The 16,518-nt window shown below is 56.5% G+C and overlaps 1 protein-coding gene across 1 annotated transcript in view; it reads right to left on the minus strand.

Moving 5' to 3' along the window:
- Positions 1–1,288: 1,288 nt before the first annotated feature.
- The window catches only part of LOC143692641 (uncharacterized), a 57,152-nt gene continuing 41,922 nt past the window's right edge, over positions 1,289–16,518 (minus strand). The window contains exons 4-8 of the mRNA XM_077172890.1: positions 15,960–16,025; positions 15,607–15,672; positions 14,183–14,279; positions 13,927–14,017; positions 1,289–1,479 (exon numbers count right to left, since the gene is read on the minus strand). Of these exons, the coding sequence (XP_077029005.1) occupies positions 1,289–1,479; positions 13,927–14,017; positions 14,183–14,279; positions 15,607–15,672; positions 15,960–16,025 (511 nt within the window). The remainder of the gene's footprint in view (positions 1,480–13,926; positions 14,018–14,182; positions 14,280–15,606; positions 15,673–15,959; positions 16,026–16,518) is intronic.

A 16,518-nucleotide genomic window follows, 5' to 3' on the forward strand; every position in this document is an offset into this window, starting at 1 on the left:
GGTCCTGAAACAGGCCTGCTACAGAAAAGTCCATCAATAGTTATCAAAAGTCCATTGACAGTCTTCAAACAATTTTGAGAAAATTTCTGAAATGTCTAAATGTCTTGCCACAGCCCTTTATTGAACAACTTGGGCTGAAGCCAATCCCTGCCTCTGAGCTGCTGCCAGCTCTTTCACCCTTTTTTATTCAATTTAATTTTTTTTTTGGTTTTTTTTTTTTTTGTGGTTTTTTTTTTGGTTTTTTTTTGTCTTGTCGGAAAGAGCAGCAGCAGCAAAGGAGCCAGAGAGAGCCCTTGGGGGCCCTGGCCCATGTGGAAGGATCAGGAACCCCAGACCTGGCCCACATAACGGTGGCCTAGGACCAGAAGGGGGAAGCAAAGCCCCCAAACCCAACAGGAGGCCAGGAGGTGGCCCTGGTCCAAGCAACCAAGCCAGACAGCCCGGGCCCAGCCCCCGAGGCAGGCTCTGCATTGGCACAGACCCGCACCCTGCTGCCAGTACAATAGCAGAAGTGGTGACCAAACGCTTCCTTTCCCCAAAATCACCGAGGCATGCCGGCAATGGGAAGACAGAAGCTGTCCCGAGAAACCTCGTCTCGGGTCTGGGGATGTCCTTTCCCCACAGCAGACAAGCGATGCTCGCTTCCTGCTTTGCCCTCTGCCTCTGCGACGCAAATGCACCAGGTGTTCCTCCCATCTGCCTCACGGCACCACCTCCACCCCCTCTGGGCTCGGGACCAGGGGCAGAACTTTCGGGACCCAGCTCCCCCTCGCCGCTGGGGCGCGCGAGGGGCGGCAGAGAGATCTGCATCCCCCAGGGGGAAACCCCGGACCAAACACCCCCCAACCCGCCAAAAATGCTGATCTTGAAAACAGGCAGCCGGGCTGCGCCCACAGCCAGCTGTCGGGCCATGCCTCCTCCACGGAAGGACAGGCTGACGCCCTCTTCCCCTGTCCCAGCTCCCCCCGTAGGGGCAGCCCCGGGACAACCTGAAAAACTCGGGGAGGAAGTCACGCTGGGTGCAGGAGGCGCCGCTGCAGCTGCCGCCGGCTCCAGGGCAGCCTCTGACGCAGACACGGAGGACGGAGTCCCCGCAGGGGCGGGCAGCGGGGCCGCCTGGGGAGGCGGCGGGGGCGGCGGGGGTGGCACGGGGTTGGCAGCTTCTTCTGCGACGGACATCGGCCGCAGAAGCGCAGTCGCAGAAGGCGGCGGGACGGCCGGGGGGAGCGGTGGATCGCTGGTGCCCAGCAACATCGGCGCAGCCGCAGGAAGCGGCGTCTCTGAGGCCTCAGACACAGGCGGGGAAGCCGGCGGAACCGTGGCCGGAGCGCCCACAGACTCCGCTGGAGGGGCGGCCGCGGGAGGGGCTGCGCGGGGAACCGCCCGCACCCGCGGGGCGGGTTGGGGCGGCGCTCACGGCGCTGGCCGGGGCGGTGCCCGTGGTGCTGGCCGGGGCAGCGCCGCCCACTCCCATCCCCCCTGAGAGCAATGGGAGGGGGGAACAAACGGCTCCGTCTGAGCATGCTCCGAAGACGCAGTAAAAAAAACTTCGGCTGCGGGCGAAACTTCGCCCCCCCACTGTGGTTCAGGGGGGCTGGAAAGCAGCAGAGCGTCCCCCTCCAAAGGGTCTTCCCCCGGAACTGGGGGGAACGGGGCTTTCCCCTTGCAGTTAGCAATCCAGGGAAAAACAGCTGCTCTCCGTTTCAAGACTAGAAAGAGCAACAAAAAGGTTGGATAAATTGAGGGGCATCCGAACCCACGGTATAAAAAGAATTGGAAAATGGAGTCCATACACTCCCAGACGAACATATCAAGGGCATATAGCACATTCGTAAAAACCCAAAGAGCTTTGCCCATTGGAAAAACTCATAGAGATCTGTCTCCAACAGGAGAATTCCGTCCTCTTCACCCCATTTTTGCCAGAGGGCAATAAGTTTCTCCTCTGAAGGGGAGAATGGAACCTCATCCTCTAGGGGAGAAGTCCTCCAGATGAGCAGCCACAAACTGCGAATGGCCTCATCTTTAGGAGGAGAAAAACCAACAGTACCTTGTGACAGTGTCCAGGACTCTCTGGCTATCTGCATGGTGCTGCTGAGCTTTCCGAACATCTTCCTGGGGGCTTTTCAGAAGGTTCTCTTTGTGGTCAGCCTTGCTGTGAACTCTGTCCAAATTTGGATCTTCAGTTCTTCAGCTCCTGGCTAGAATCCACTTCTGTGGTTGCTTGTGAAGCAACCATCAATGCCACACATTCAGGGTTTACCCAGTGCAGCAATGCTCCGCTGGTGGTCTCACCAAGTGATGATTGTCCTCCTCAGTCGAGGGTCACCAATTGTGACTGTGGTCACAAGGGTTTTCAGGATGAAGAAGAGACGAGAATGTTGACTCCATGACCAGAAGGCTTGATTTATTATTTTATGATATATGTTACATTAGGACTATACTAAAAAGCAATAGAAAGGAAAGGTTTCTTCAGCAGCTAGCTAAGCTAAGAATAGAAAAAAATGAATAACAAAGATCTGTGTCTCAGACAGAGTAGAGCCAGCTCTGCCATGAGTGGTCAAGAAATCCAAACACCCACAGGAGACCAATCACGGGTCTACCTGTTGCATTCCACAGCAGCAGATAACCATTGTTTACTTTGGTTGCTGAAACTGCAGCTTCTCACAAGGAAAAATCCTAAGAAAGGATTTTTCATGAAAGATGTCTGTGACATCCCTCCATGCCCAGAGGGAGGAAAAGAGAGAAAGGGGATGAAGAGCTTTCCTGTGCAGAGCCAAGGTCCAAGTGCAGCCCCTGCAGTGGGAACCACAACTCATCAGGTTTGTGTCCTTTGGGCTCAGGGCCTGGTGACACTCAGAGGCACAGAAAGGTTTCTTTCCAGCAAACAGAACCTGATCATTTGAACAGTTTAATAACCATCACAGCTCTTCCCTCAGCTCTCTGGGATGTCCCAGCAGCATCTGACATGTCTCCCATCCTCAAGGGATGTCCATACAGGAACAACTTCAGACAAAGACATAGGAAAAGGTAATTCTGTATAAGATGGAAACGCAAATAAGATTTTGACTAATAAAGGTTTTTTTTTAACATCAGAAAACTGGGCAACTTCCTGTTGCTCATAGCATGAAACCAGTTGGTTGAGAAGCATATGAATCACCAGAGAACATCCGGAGAAGGAAATCAAAGAGCAGTAGGAAGCACATAGATCCACCTACTCTAAATGAAGAGATGTCCTTTGACATTGACATTTAAACAAGAGACCTGTAAATACCTGAAGGAAAAGGGAGAGAAAAAAATGAACAGAATATTGGTGACACCACTAGAAGGAAAGATCGGTGTTTCTCCCCCTGCCATCAGTACACTTCCAGGAAATTCCTGTTCCTTGTGGGAAAACTTGGCCATTTCTTAAAAAGTAATCAAATGACCCAGATAATAAAGATTTGCTTGTATATTATCAAACCAACAAGTATTAACACCTGTGCCCCTTTCCAGGCAGACATTAGCTGTGTCCCCATGAACAGGCAGTGCCACTTGTGCCCTGAGGTGCCCAGCTGGGATTGGATCTCTCCCAGAGCACCTGAGGGAGAGCAGAGCACCTTGCAAACTGCAGGTCCCTGACAGCCCCTCAGGGATCCTGTGCCATCAACATCTGCTCTGCTCCAGGCTGAAACAGGGCCCAGCATGGTGCCGGGATCATCAGAGAGCTGAGGTGTGTGCTGGAATTCAATGCCCTCCCCATCCCGCAGCAGCCCTGCATTTCCCTGCTGCAGCCTTGGTCTCCAGCCCAGCCATGGAGGCTCTTTGGGCTCTGGAGTGTTGCTGCAGCCCTCAAGGGCAGCTGAGCTCTGCCTTTGGCACAGTCAGGCCTGGGCAGCGCAGGCCATGCTCAGCAATTGCTTGTGTGTGCCTGGCCTTGCTGTCAGCCCCGGCAGCGGCTGCGTGGCCCCTTTGTGGCCCTGTGCTGGCCCAGCCATGGTGGCCCAGCCCCTGTGCAGGCCCAGCCCAGGCCAGGAGCATTGCGGCTGGGAACGGCCCCTGTGCCGTGGTGCCCACAGCAGCCTTGGGGCTCTGTGCCCCATGGCCTCCCTGCTGGGCAGCCTCTGCCAGCTCCTGCAGAGCCCCTGGAACCTGTGGGGCTGCACAGACAGCCCTGCCCCGGGCTCTGCCGGCCTCTGGGCCAGTAGAGAGGCAGCCAGGGCTGGCCATGGCTGGGAACAGGCCCTGAGCCCCGCAGGAGGATGGAGCTGGGCCACAGCAAAACTCAGCCCAGGCCAAAGCTGGACTCAGCAGCCAGGGTTGCCAACGCATGGGCACAGAGGCTGGCGCTGACAAATGTCCTGGGCCCCCTCCCTGCTCTGTCTGTGCCACCAAGGGCACAGAGCAGCCACCTCTCTGGGCAACTTGCCTGTTTGCAATGCCTTGCACAGGCGCTGGCCCTGCCCCACAAGGCCTGGCCTGAGTCCTGCCCCTGCACGCTCAGCCAGGCTGAGATGGACACTGATGGTTTCTGGGCCAGGCTCTCGGAGCCCAGCCCAGCTCCCTGCAAGCTCTGCCAGCTGCCCTGAGCTCTGGGCAGCACCAAGGGCCTCTCTGAGCCCAGCCCAGCCCAGCCGGCTCTGGCCCCACAGCTCTGCTCAGGCCAGGCTGCTCTGGGCACTGGCCCCACGGCCTCAGCCCCTGCCAAGGCCACAGCAGCAGCTGCAGCTGCCACAGGACTCAGCCCCAGCCATGGGGGAAGGTGCTTGGCCAAGGCCAAAGGAGGCTCCCTGGCTGCCCTGCTCCCCTGGGGCTGAGGTGCTGAGAGCTCTGCAGCCCCTGCTGCCATCCCATCTGCCCAGGGCTGCACAGGAGCCCCGGCCTTGGAGTCCTCAAGAGCTGCTCCTGCTCCAGGCCCAGGGCCCATGCCAAAGCTGGGACAGCAGCCACAAAGCTGTGCCCATTTCTGTTCATTTCTGCTCTCATGGGCATGGATCCTCAGCCACTTGGAGGATGCTGGTGAATTTTAATACTCCAGAGCCCTATTTTTTCTGGAACTCTTCAGTTCACGAATTCAGTGAGAAAGGTTAATAAACATTTGGTCAAAATGCCCAAACAAGAAAAGACCCTGGGAATAATTCAAATTTTCAGTTCTTCCCTGGTATTTAGACTGATTTGAGAACTCTATTCAAAGTGAATGTACTCTATCGAAAACAATGCGAGAGAATGGTTTGTCCTGTTTCCTTTTCCTGTTTATAGATGGCTATCAGCTATCCTCAGTTGATATTGATTCTCAGCACCTTCTAATTGAGTTTGAATAGATATGAAGAAGAAGACCCTTCATGGCTGACAATCAATAACTTTGTCCCCACTCCCTCCCCACCATTTCCCTCATCCAGCCCCTGTCACTCTTATGGATCAGGAATGGTGTGGCCAGCAGGAGCAGGGCAGTAATTCTTCCCCTGTGCTCAGCACTGCTTGGGCAGCACCTCGAGTGCTGTGTCCAGTTCTGGGCGCCCCAATTTAGGAAGGACATGGAGGGGCTGGAGCGTGTCCAGAGAAGGGCAACAAGGCTGGGGAGGGGTCTGGAACACAAGTCCTGTGAGGAGTGGCTGAGGGAGCTGGGGTTGTTTATCCTGGAGAAGAGGAGGCCCAGGGGAGACCTCATCTCTCTCTACAACTCCCTGACAGGAGGGTGCAGACAAGTGAGGGTTGGCCTTTTTTCCCAGGGAACAGTGAGAGGACAAGAGGACACAGCCTTCAGCTGCACCTGGGGATTTTTAGACAGCACATTAGGAGATATTATTCACACAAAGGGTGATTGGGCTTTGGAATGGGCTGCCCAGGAAGGTGGGTGAGTCACCGTCCCTGGAGGTGTGTAAGGAAAGACTGGATGTGGCACTCGTGCCATTGTCTGGGTGACAAGGTGGTGTTGGATCCCATGTTGGACTTGATGTTCTCCAAGGTCTTTTCCAGCCTGGCTGATTCTCTGATGATTGTGACACTTCAGGGCCCTGGGGAAGCAAGGGGCCATTGTGACACTGAAGGGCCTGGTGGCACTAAGAGGACCATGGTGACACTGTGTACGACATGGCAGCACAGAGCCAAGGGGCCATTGTGACACTGTGGGGCTGGATGGAAGAAAGGAGTCCATGGTGACAGTCTGGGTCCTTGTGGAACCACAGAGGCCACTGTGACCCTGCAGGGCCTTGTGGAACCATGCAGAGCATTGTGACAGAGCAGGACCTGGTGTCATGATGGGGCCATTGTGACACTGCAGGGCCCCATGGAACCAAGGGGCCAGGGCTGCTCCTCAGGGATTCCTGGAATGAAGGAAACATCTTTGACACTGTGGTGGCCCTTGGAACCAAGAGGCCATTGTGACACAGTGGAACCAAGGAGAGCATTGCTGCACTGCCAGACCTCATGGAACCAAGGATCCATTGTGACACTGTAGGGCCTGGGGGGACCAAGGGCAATTGTGACACTGCAGGGCCCAAGGATCCAAGGGACTTTGTGACACCAAGGGTTCCCATGGAACCAAAGGGACATTGTGACACTGGGAGGCCTCATGGAACCATGGACACCATTGGGACACTCAGGGGCCTCATGGAACCGTGGTGACACCAAGTTGTCTGGGAGTGTGGATCTGCTGGAGGGTAGGAGGGCTCTGCACAGGGCCCTGGACAGGCTGGATTCAGGGCCCAAATCCCAACAAGGTGAGGTTTAACAAGTCCAAGTGCTCGGTCCTGCACTTTGGCCAAAACCACCCCCGCAGCATCACAGGCTGAGGACAGAGTGGCTGGAGAGCAGCCAGGCAGAAAGGGACCTGCAGGGACTGATGGACAGCAGGCTGGACATGAGGCAGCAGTGTGCCCAGGTGGCCAAGAAGGCCAATGGCTCCTGGCCTGAATCAGGAATGGTGTGGCCAGCAGGAGCAGGGCAGGGATTCTTCCCCTGTGCTCAGCACTGCTTGGGCAGCACCTCGAGTGCTGTGTCCAGTTCTGGGCTCCCCAATTTAGGAAGGACATGGAGGGGCTGGAGCGTATCCAAAGAAGGGCAACAAGGCTGGGGAGGGGTCTGGAGCACAAGTCCTGTGAGGAGTGGCTAAGGGAGCTGCTGGGGTTGTTTATCCTGGAGAAGAGGAGGCCCAGGGGAGACAAGGCAGTGTCAGGGCACAGGTTGGACTTGATGATCTCCAAGGCCTTTTCCAACCTTGGTGATTCTGGGATTCTCTGAAACCACCCTTGGAGCAGTTGCAGGATGAGCCCTGGGCCTCCTCTTCAGCAGCTCCAGCAGCCCAGGTCCCTCAGCTTCTCCTGGCAGCCCCAAAGCCCATCCTGTCAGTCCTGCAGAGCCTCTGCAGCTCCTCCTCATTGCCCAGAATAGGGAGCCCCAGAGGCAGACACAGCAGCCCCAATGTGCCCCCCTGGCCTGGGGTGCCTCTGGCAAGGGAGCAGCAGCAGGCACTGCAGGAGCCTGCAGACAATTCCTGCAGCACTTGTAGGATGATCCTGCTGCCCAAGGGACGTTCCCATGGGGCCAAGTCAGGAACTGCAATGGGGAGTGGGGCCAGAGAGGAAAGGGCAAACAGGGATGGGCTGTTTGCAGGGGAGGGAACAGGGCTGGGCAAGAGGAAGAGATTTGTACAAGGGAAGAGTAAAGAAAACAAAGGTGAAGCCAAGGAAATGCTCAGGGCAGTTTGGGGGTGGCTGCCAGGCAGCCCTGGCTCTGAGCAACAGCGTCTGCAGTGGCACAGGAAACTCCCAGCTGATGGGAACAAACTTTCTGGCTGAGTGCAGAGGCCAGGACAAAGCTGAGTGGTTTCCCTGGTGTCCCCCAGGCCTTGCTGGGCCCAGGGGCTGATGGCATTTGTGCTCCCTCAGGTTCATGTCCCCACAGCAACAGCATGGGGGTGCTGGCCCTGCTGTGTGCAATGCAAACAGGGGCTGCTGAGGCAGTGCTGCCGTGTCTGTGCCTGCAAGGATGGGGCACCTGTGTGAGCTGGGGGAGAGGCCAGGGCTGCAGAGGGGGGATGTTGTTGGCAGCTGCATGAGGACGCTCTGGGACGCTGCCCTGGGCTGTGCAGCGCCCTGGGCATGGATCAGCCCCTGCTCTGCTGCTCCTTCCCGTCTGCCCCAGGGCCCTTGCAGAGCCCCAGCCATGCTGTTTGCCCCCAGCCTGCCCACGGCCAGCCTGGGGCTGCTCCCGGGGGTTTCTGTGCTGAGCATTGGCCTGGCCGTGTTCTTGAGAGAGCCTGGGCAAGGAGCCTGGAGCCCCCAGGGCCTGGCCTGAGGCGTCAGCGCTGCCCCAGCAGTGCCCATGGCCTGGCCCTGCTGCAGCCCCGGCACTGCCACCCCCAGGGCTGTGCCCGGCCCCGAGAGCACTCAGGCCCTGCAGCAACACCAGGGCCACCAGGGCAGCGGGGCAGGGCCACGGCAGCAGCACTGGCAACACCAAGTGCTGCTGCTGCTGCTGCTGCTGGGCACAGCTGCTGGGCCAGCACTGATCTGCCCCAGCTCTGCACACAGACATTGCTGCTGCAGCTCCAGAGAAGGCAACACAAGGGCATCTCTGCAGAAAACTCTGCTGGGAGATCCTTTAGTTCCTTTAAAGGCACCAAGAGCGCAGCCCCTCATTGACAGAGTGTGAACACAGGGAAGGTGGAGAGAAAGAAAATGGGAAAGGGCACAAACAAGGACATTTATTTGTGGACAATATTGAAAAAGTAAAACAAAGAAAAAGAACCTCTCAAATTAAACCAACAGGAAGTGTCAAATATGATTTTTTTACAAGTGCTTTGCAGAAATTGGCCAGCAGGTTAATGTCCCTGAAAACATGCAGTCATCAGTCTCCACACTCCAGCCTTGAGCTCCTGGTTCCTCAGGCTGTAGATGAGGGGGTTCAGGACTGGAGGCACCACTGAGTACAGAACTGACAGGGCCAGATCCAGGGATGGGGAGGAGATGGATGGGGGCTTCAGGTAGGCAAAGACTGCAGTGCTGAGGAACAGAGAGACGATGGCCAGGTGTGGGAGGCAGGTGGAAAAGGCTTTGTGCCGTCCCTGCTCAGAGGGGATCCTCAGCACAACCCTGAAGATCTGCACATAGGAGAAAACAATGAACATGAAACAACCCAATACCACACAGGAACTTACAGCAATGAGCCCAAGTTCCCTGAGGTATGATTTGGAGCAGGAGAGCTTGAGGATGTGTGGGATTTCACAGAAGAACTGGCCCAGGGCATTGCCATGGCACAGGGGCAGGGAAAATGTATTGGCCGTGTGCAGCAGTGAATAGAGAAAGGCACTGGCCCAGGCAGCTGCTGCCATGTGGGCACAAGCTCTGCTGCCCAGGAGGGTCCCGTAGTGCAGGGGTTTGCAGATGGACACGTAGCGGTCGTAGCACATGATGGTCAGGAGGAAAAACTCTGATCCAAGGAAGAAGTAAATCAGAAAGAGCTGTGCAGCACATCCAGTGTAGGAGATGTTGCTGGTGTCCCAGAGGGAATTGTGCATGGCTTTGGGGACAGTGGTGCAGATGGAGCCCAGGTCAGCGAGGGCCAGGTTGAGCAGGAAGAAGAACATGGGCGTGTGCAGGTGGTGGCCGCAGGCTACGGCGCTGATGATGAGGCCGTTGCCCAGGAGGGCAGCCAGGGAGATGCCCAGCAAGAGGCAGAAGTGCAGGAGCTGCAGCTGCCGCGTGTCTGCCAATGCCAGCAGCAGGAAGTGCCTGATGGAGCTGCTGTTGGACATTTGCTGTGATGCCTTGGCATGGGGATCTGTAAGAAAAGTAATCATGGAATAGTTGGGTTTGGAGAAGACTTGAAATATCCCAACCTGGGGGCACTTTCCCCCCACTGCCTGCCCAGGGCTCTGCTGCCTGGAGCTGTCCCTGCCAGCAGCTGCTTCCCTGTGCCCAGGGCTGGGCCCTGCCAGTGCTGCCAGAGCCCAGCCCAGCCCTGGGGGCTCAGCTCTGCCCTGCAGAGCCCTCCCAGCTCAGGCACTGCCCAGGGGCAGCTCTGGCTCTGCAGGCTCTGATGGCAACATCAGAGCAACCCTGAGGAGGTTGAAAAAGCGACACTGATGCTGCCTCTGAGGGGCCCTGTGCTGATTTCTGTCTATGCCTGCTTTATTCAGATCGGAGAGAAATTTGGTTTTTTTCCACCTGAACTGACAGATCAATATCTATGTGGAGTTTCCCATCCAGGAAACCCAGAGCAGTAGATTAAAACAGGAGGATTTTCCCTTTTATGCAACCCCTGCATTGCTGTGCTCCCTGTATAATCTATTTGGAAATGTTCTGCAGTTAAATGTCATGCTTGGAGCAGTCCTGAACAATGCAGCATCCTCCCCACACAAGGACAACACTTCCAAGCCTCACCAGCTGTCTCCTCCCACCCAGATCTTGTGCCCCAGGGCCGGGAGCAGCTGCCAGGGCTGGCTGAGAGCTGTCCCTGGCAGGCAGCAGAGTCCCTGCCCCAGCACAGCGCCCTGGGCTGCAGGACCCTGCTCTGCAGGACAGCCCTGGGCACCCCTGGCTGCTCTGCACAAGAGACAAGCAGAGAATGTACTCACAGGCTCTGCAGGCATTGGCATGTTCCAGCTTGAGGAGTTGGCTCCAGAATGCAGCTGCATTGTCCTGCAGCCAGAGGTTCCTGTGCCAAGGGCTGGCAGTGATTGTGCCCCAGGCACTTCTCAGCCCCTTCCCAGCCCTGACTGATTGAAGCTCTCTGTGCCTCTGGGCTGTGCCCGGGCTGGCTGCAGGCAGTGCCCCAGCCCTGCTGGGCTGGCACAAGAGGTGCTCATCCAGAGAAATGTGCTTTTGAAGCTCTTCTTGGTGACCAGGAGCTGCCTCTGGGCCAGGAGCCCAGCCCAGCTCAGCAGCACAGACACAGCACAAGGACTTTAATCAGCCTCTGGGCATTTGTGCTCAGGCCCTGAACATCAGTCCCTGAGAGGGAGATGAAGAAACCTCTCCAGAACTCCAAGGCAGAATCCAACTCCAAACTTTCTTGGACTTTTAATGGGTCCCAGTGAGGGACACGACTGAGCAAGTGTCCCCAGGCCCCAGGCAGAGCAGAGAACTGCAGGCAGTGATGACAGGTGGGGACAAAGAGAAGCCAAGTCTTGGTGCCCTGGGGCACAGCAGGGTCTGTGCCAGCAAGGGCTGGGAGGAGACACCTTGTGCTGAGGCCCTGGGGCCTCCTGGCACAGCCCCAGCCAGGCTGGGCACTGTCAGCCCCTTGTGCTGCCCTCAGCATCCCCCCCTAGCCCACATCCCAGTGGCCTCAAGGATCTGCTGCAAGGAGTCCCTGGGGAGCCTTGCTCAGCAATGGCCCTGGGGGCTCCTTCATGCTCCCTGCAGGGACTGCAGGTTTTTCAAAGGACTTTGGCTTTGGCTTTTGCCTTGGAGTCTCTGAGAGGTTTGTGCAATCATGGCCTCCAATTATCTGCTTTAACGAGTCCCTTGAGAGCTTTGCACTGACACTCAGTGTGGCTCATTAATTCTTTGAGATACTCAAGGTTTTTTAAGGTGTTTTGGATTCTCCTTTCCACACTGAGTGTCTGAGAAGTTTTTGTGCCATCCTGGCCTCCAATTGTCTCCTCCATGGAGTCCATGAGCAGCCTGGTTGGGATGGTCCTCAGTGGGACCCATTCATGCTTTGAGACACTTTGCGGTTTTCTTCTGACTTTGACTCCTGGAAAGGTTTGTGCAATCTCCTCTCAGGCCCTGAGGTTCAAGGGCTCAGCTCCAAATGCACCACGGGGCTCATTCGTATACAGCAAGTCCTGACAAACCATGGCTCTGCCTTGATTTCCATCGAGTCTTTTTCAGTTCAGCAGGAAGTTTTCCTTTTACAGTTATGGATTGTATAAATAAGAAACTTGACTAGCCCAATATTTAAGCAGCAATCAATTTATTAATTAATATGGTAAAGTATGAGCAATACAGCACTGGGTATAGTGGGGGAAGTTTTCCCTCCAACTGCACACCTATAGTTGAGGCTTACAGGTATTTATAGGGGTACTCATCAGCTTTCTCAGCAGTTTCTATTCCAATTCTTACTCATCAGCAGTTTCTATTCCCAATTTTTACGTCACAATTCTACACACTATTGTGATTTAGTTTTTCTCAGGAGTATCCCAAAAGGAGTATCCCCAGATGGTGGTGGTCTGGTTAGCAAAAGAAGAAAGACGAATCCCATCTGGTAAGGTCCAGCTCTCCAGATGTGGGTCCTCCTTTTAATTGCAGAGACTATAAATCTAACAACAGTGATGTGAAGCTTCCCTTGGTTGAAACTATAAATCCTTGAGGTGGTGTTCATCTTCCTTTCTCAAGCTGTTTTTCTCTGCTTTATTAAAGCATGAGATAAGCATGTTTCCATTATATATATTCCAAAGCTATAGTTTCAAGGATACAAGCAATGTTCTAAAATTATACTTCAAAAGGTTATTATTGCAGAAGTCTTAAGAATTAACTACAAGCAAAAAGCAACATCCTTAATGCTTTAATGCCAATGCTCCTAAATCAGCCAAGGTTAATTGCAAACAAAAGATGGGTTCAAAGGACTTCTTCCATGCTTTACTTTCCTCAGTTATTATCGAATTCACAACTGTCCCATTGTCGGTCTCCACACATATCGCAATCACAAATGCACACATTGCCTGTGTGTACCTGACAGGACACACAGCTTTGTATTTCACATCCCCCCGTGTCCCCCTGTGTTCCCCCGGGCAGGGAGCTGCTCTGGCCCGGGATGGCCGGGCCCAGCCGCGGGGCCTCGCCGGCAGCGGGCAGGAGCCGGCCCGGGCTGCGGGACACGGCGGGGGTGCCCGGCTGCAAAGCAGCTCTGGCTCCCGCCAGGGAGCTGTGGGCAAGGGGCTGCAGCCGTGCGGGAGGAAAGCCGCTGGGCCAGCCCCTAACGCTGCCCCGCAGGAAGGAAGGGCAGGAGGAAGCTGACAAATGAGCTCGCAATGTGGCAGTGCAGAGATGAAGGGACAAGTGCCCTTGGGGGCCGGGGCTCGGGGCCAGCCCTCGGGCACGGCTCCGAGCGGCTCCTGAGCCGGCCTAAGGGCTGCCTGTAAGGATTGCAGGCGGCAGCCGAGAGCAGCAGCGCCGGCAGTGCCGGCCGGGCCCCACGGCCATCTGCCCGTGCCTTCGCAGCCCGTGAGGGCCGCGGGCTCTGCAGCGCCGCTCCTGCTCCCACAGCCGGCCCGGAGCCTCAGGGCTGCCCCGCAGGCGCCGTGGCAGCAGCAGCGGCCTCAGGGCCCGGCCCGGGGCTCCATCTGCTCAGCCCGGGGGCAGAGCCACAGCAGGGGGAAGGAGCTGAAGGAGCACCAGGGAGCCCGGGGAGAGACAGGCTGTGAGACAAGGCTCTGCCTATAATTTTAACAGGTTTTATTAACCTAATAACTATATACAACTAACTTAATAACTATATACAAGTAAAAAGTCAAGTTTCTTATGACAATTGTCACAGGCGTTTCTCGCTTTGGACAAGATGTCCCAGGTCGAGCATTGGGCGCTGAGTCCTTTCCAGCTGGCCGGGGGCTGTTGATGTCTGGCGGGGCTGCAGAGGCTGCTCGAGCCCTGGGGCCCATGAGACCTGTCGAGGAGCTGTGCCTGGCCGTGCTCTCCTGAGGTGGCAGGGCCTGGGCGTGAAGGGCAAGGGTGAGCCGCCACAGGTGCTGGCCCCAGCGCACCAGGACTCAGGCTCTTGTCCCACACTGGGCATGGCCATTCTCCCACGTTACTCCAGCTCCAAGCTCAGTTGCCCCATGTGCCAGTCCTCCTGCTCCATTCTGCCCCTTTCTTCTTACCCCAGACACAAAATACCCACGCCACATTACCCAGCTCTGTACACAGAGCCCTGCTCATCCCCCAGCCGGCACCCTGCAGATAATCAGCCCCTGTCGTCATTGACCCCCTTGCCCTGACAAGGCCATACCTGACGCATCCTGTGTCCTGATCGCCGTACGATGCTGGTCATTACGGCCCCTCGAGATGTGTCCATCACCGTGCAGCAGGGTCACACTGGGCTGAGGAGGACAGGGGCAGCTGGCTGCAATGCAGGGCCCAATCCAGCACACCCCAATAATCCAACTCAGGTCTCTCTGGAGACTGAAGGCACAGGTTCCCCCTGGACAGTCAGCAATGCCATCAAGCCTGTCACCATTCTGTGTCCCCACCTACATCACACCTACCTTGTTGTCTACCAGGAGACACTGCAGCTGTGCACTGGTATGTGGGGAAGCCTTGATGTTCTGCATCGTGGAGCTGCTGCTCTGATGGTCCCCAGAGCTCTGTGGCACACGGGGACACTGGCACAGACCAGCGGCCTCCTGTGGGATGGGACAGAGGACACTCAGTGCCCAGCCCTGTGGCATGCAGGGCATCACCCTGCTGTGCCAGGGAGGGCACTGGCAGTGCTGCCTGCAGGGGCATGTCCCTGCCAGCTCCTGTCCACCTGCTGCAGGAGCCCCAAGCCCATCCCACCAGGCTGCATCTGCTGGCTCTGTCCCCATGGCCAGGTGTGCTGACCATGGCACCAGGCAGGTCCCTGTGCACAGGACACCAACTGGCAGGAGCTGGGCTGTCCCAGCTGCAGGGATTGGTTTTGGGAACTCCTTTCATAGGAGGCACCCAATCCCCGTCTGTAGGATTGACGGGGGTAGCACGGTCGGGATGAACGGAGACGAGAGATCTCTGAAGCCAGGTCGTGGACGGTTTATTGCAAAGGGCGTGGGTGCAGGGCCCTGCTTGGAGCTGTCAGCCACAGCTCAGAGCAGGCCTGAGAGAAGAGAGGGGTAGAGAGGATGAGAGGGTAAGAGAGTAAAAGCATAAGAGAGTAAAAGGGGTACGAGGATAAAAGGCAAGAGCTAAGAGACAAGAGGTAAGAGCTAAGAGGTAAGAGCTAAGAGCATAGAAAAGTAAGAGCTAAGTTCCCGTTACAATACAATAAATCATCTTCTGTGTTGAATATTCTGATTCTCACTTAACCAATCTAGTACAACATACAAATCCTATAGCATTTCCATACAGCCTATAAGAATCACTACATTACCATACTGTGCTACATTTTAAACCCTAAAAACTCCTCTTTGGACCCCTTCTGCCAAGCTGGCAGGGTCTGCTCGGACCCTTGGACCTGCCTGCAAGCAGAGGGTCTTGTTTCATCAAAAGGGGATTACCTTCAGCCGGCCACACCATTGTTTTCCCTTTGTTCAGTAACTAAGGGATCTCAAAGCTTGCTTTCATTTCAATCTCGCTTATAGTTTCCATATTCTCAAAATCTTTTGCCAGGCAATCATATTTATAAGGCTTTCCTGTTTCATCTTCCCCGACAGCCCTCCAAGCCTGAGCTCAGACTGCAAACAGACGCAGCTCATCAGATGTGCTTTCAGCAGCCTTGGGACAGAGAGATGGGCCAGACAGGGCAGTGCAAGGCAAGGAATGCAAAAGCCCCCAGCCCTGGGGCAAGCACTGGCCCTCCACAGCTGCCCTCTGCTCCCCTGCCCTGCCCCGTCCCCCCAGGCTGCTCTGCCCCAGCCCAGGTGCAGAGCCCTCCTTGCTGTGTCAGGGCTGCTCTGCACCCCAGGCGCTGGGGATGTGTCCTCAGGGCCCTCACCTTTGGCTGGGCGGTGGCTCCTTGCTGGGGGCCATGGGCTGCAAATACGGGAGTGTCTCGGGGTACCTGGGGAGGGCAGGAGTCACAGGTGTGTGACAGGGGACAAAGAACCTGTTCCTGTTGGAGGCAGCCCCCCCAAAGCCATGGGATTGTAGCCCATGGCATCCCGCTGCCTGTAGCCCTTGGGATGAGCCCCCACAGCCCCTGCTGATGGGCAGGGCTGCCGAGGGGGCTCCCCACATCAGCCCCTCCCAAGCAGACACTGTCCCCCTGTGCCAGCACAGCAGGTCACTGCTGGCACCCATCTCCCCCCATGCCAGCCCCGCTGCCCCCGAGGCACTGGTGCTACTCACTGGCCAGGAACCTGCACGCTGAGCATGCGGTCACAGGACAGGCACGAGAAAGGGACTGGCAGCTGCCTAAGGAGGGGGAGGGAAGAGGGCTGGCTGAGCTCCTGGGGCCACAGCCCTGCAGCACACAGGCAGCAGCTCCCTGCAGCAGCCAGCTGCTGGGCAGCTCACTGCACAGGGGCACGGCCATTGCAGGGTGAACCGTGGGCTCTTGAGCCTTTTCTCCCCATCCCCAAGGTGCTGGCTGATGCCAGGTGAAGGGCACAGGCACCCGTGCCACCATCCCAAGCAGCCCCTGCAGCGCTTTCAGCCCCTCTCTGGCACCAAAGCTCCCCCGTGTGCACGGCCAGGAGGGCAGGGCACGACCCAGCTCAGGGCAGGGTGTGTGACAGCCCTGCCTGGCAGGAGCAGTTGCCATCGCTGTCCCCAAAGCCATCAGAATCTCCATTGCACTCACTTCTTAATCCCAGCAGCATTTTCACACAACAGCCTATCCTCAAGTTCCTCCATGTTTCTGTTCCAGGAGTCCTCCCGGTGTTTACGGAAAGTCTTCAGCTCCAGG

The sequence above is a fragment of the Agelaius phoeniceus genome, assembly GCF_051311805.1.
Source record: "Agelaius phoeniceus isolate bAgePho1 chromosome W unlocalized genomic scaffold, bAgePho1.hap1 SUPER_W_unloc_2, whole genome shotgun sequence".
Classification (NCBI taxonomy): domain Eukaryota; kingdom Metazoa; phylum Chordata; class Aves; order Passeriformes; family Icteridae; genus Agelaius; species Agelaius phoeniceus.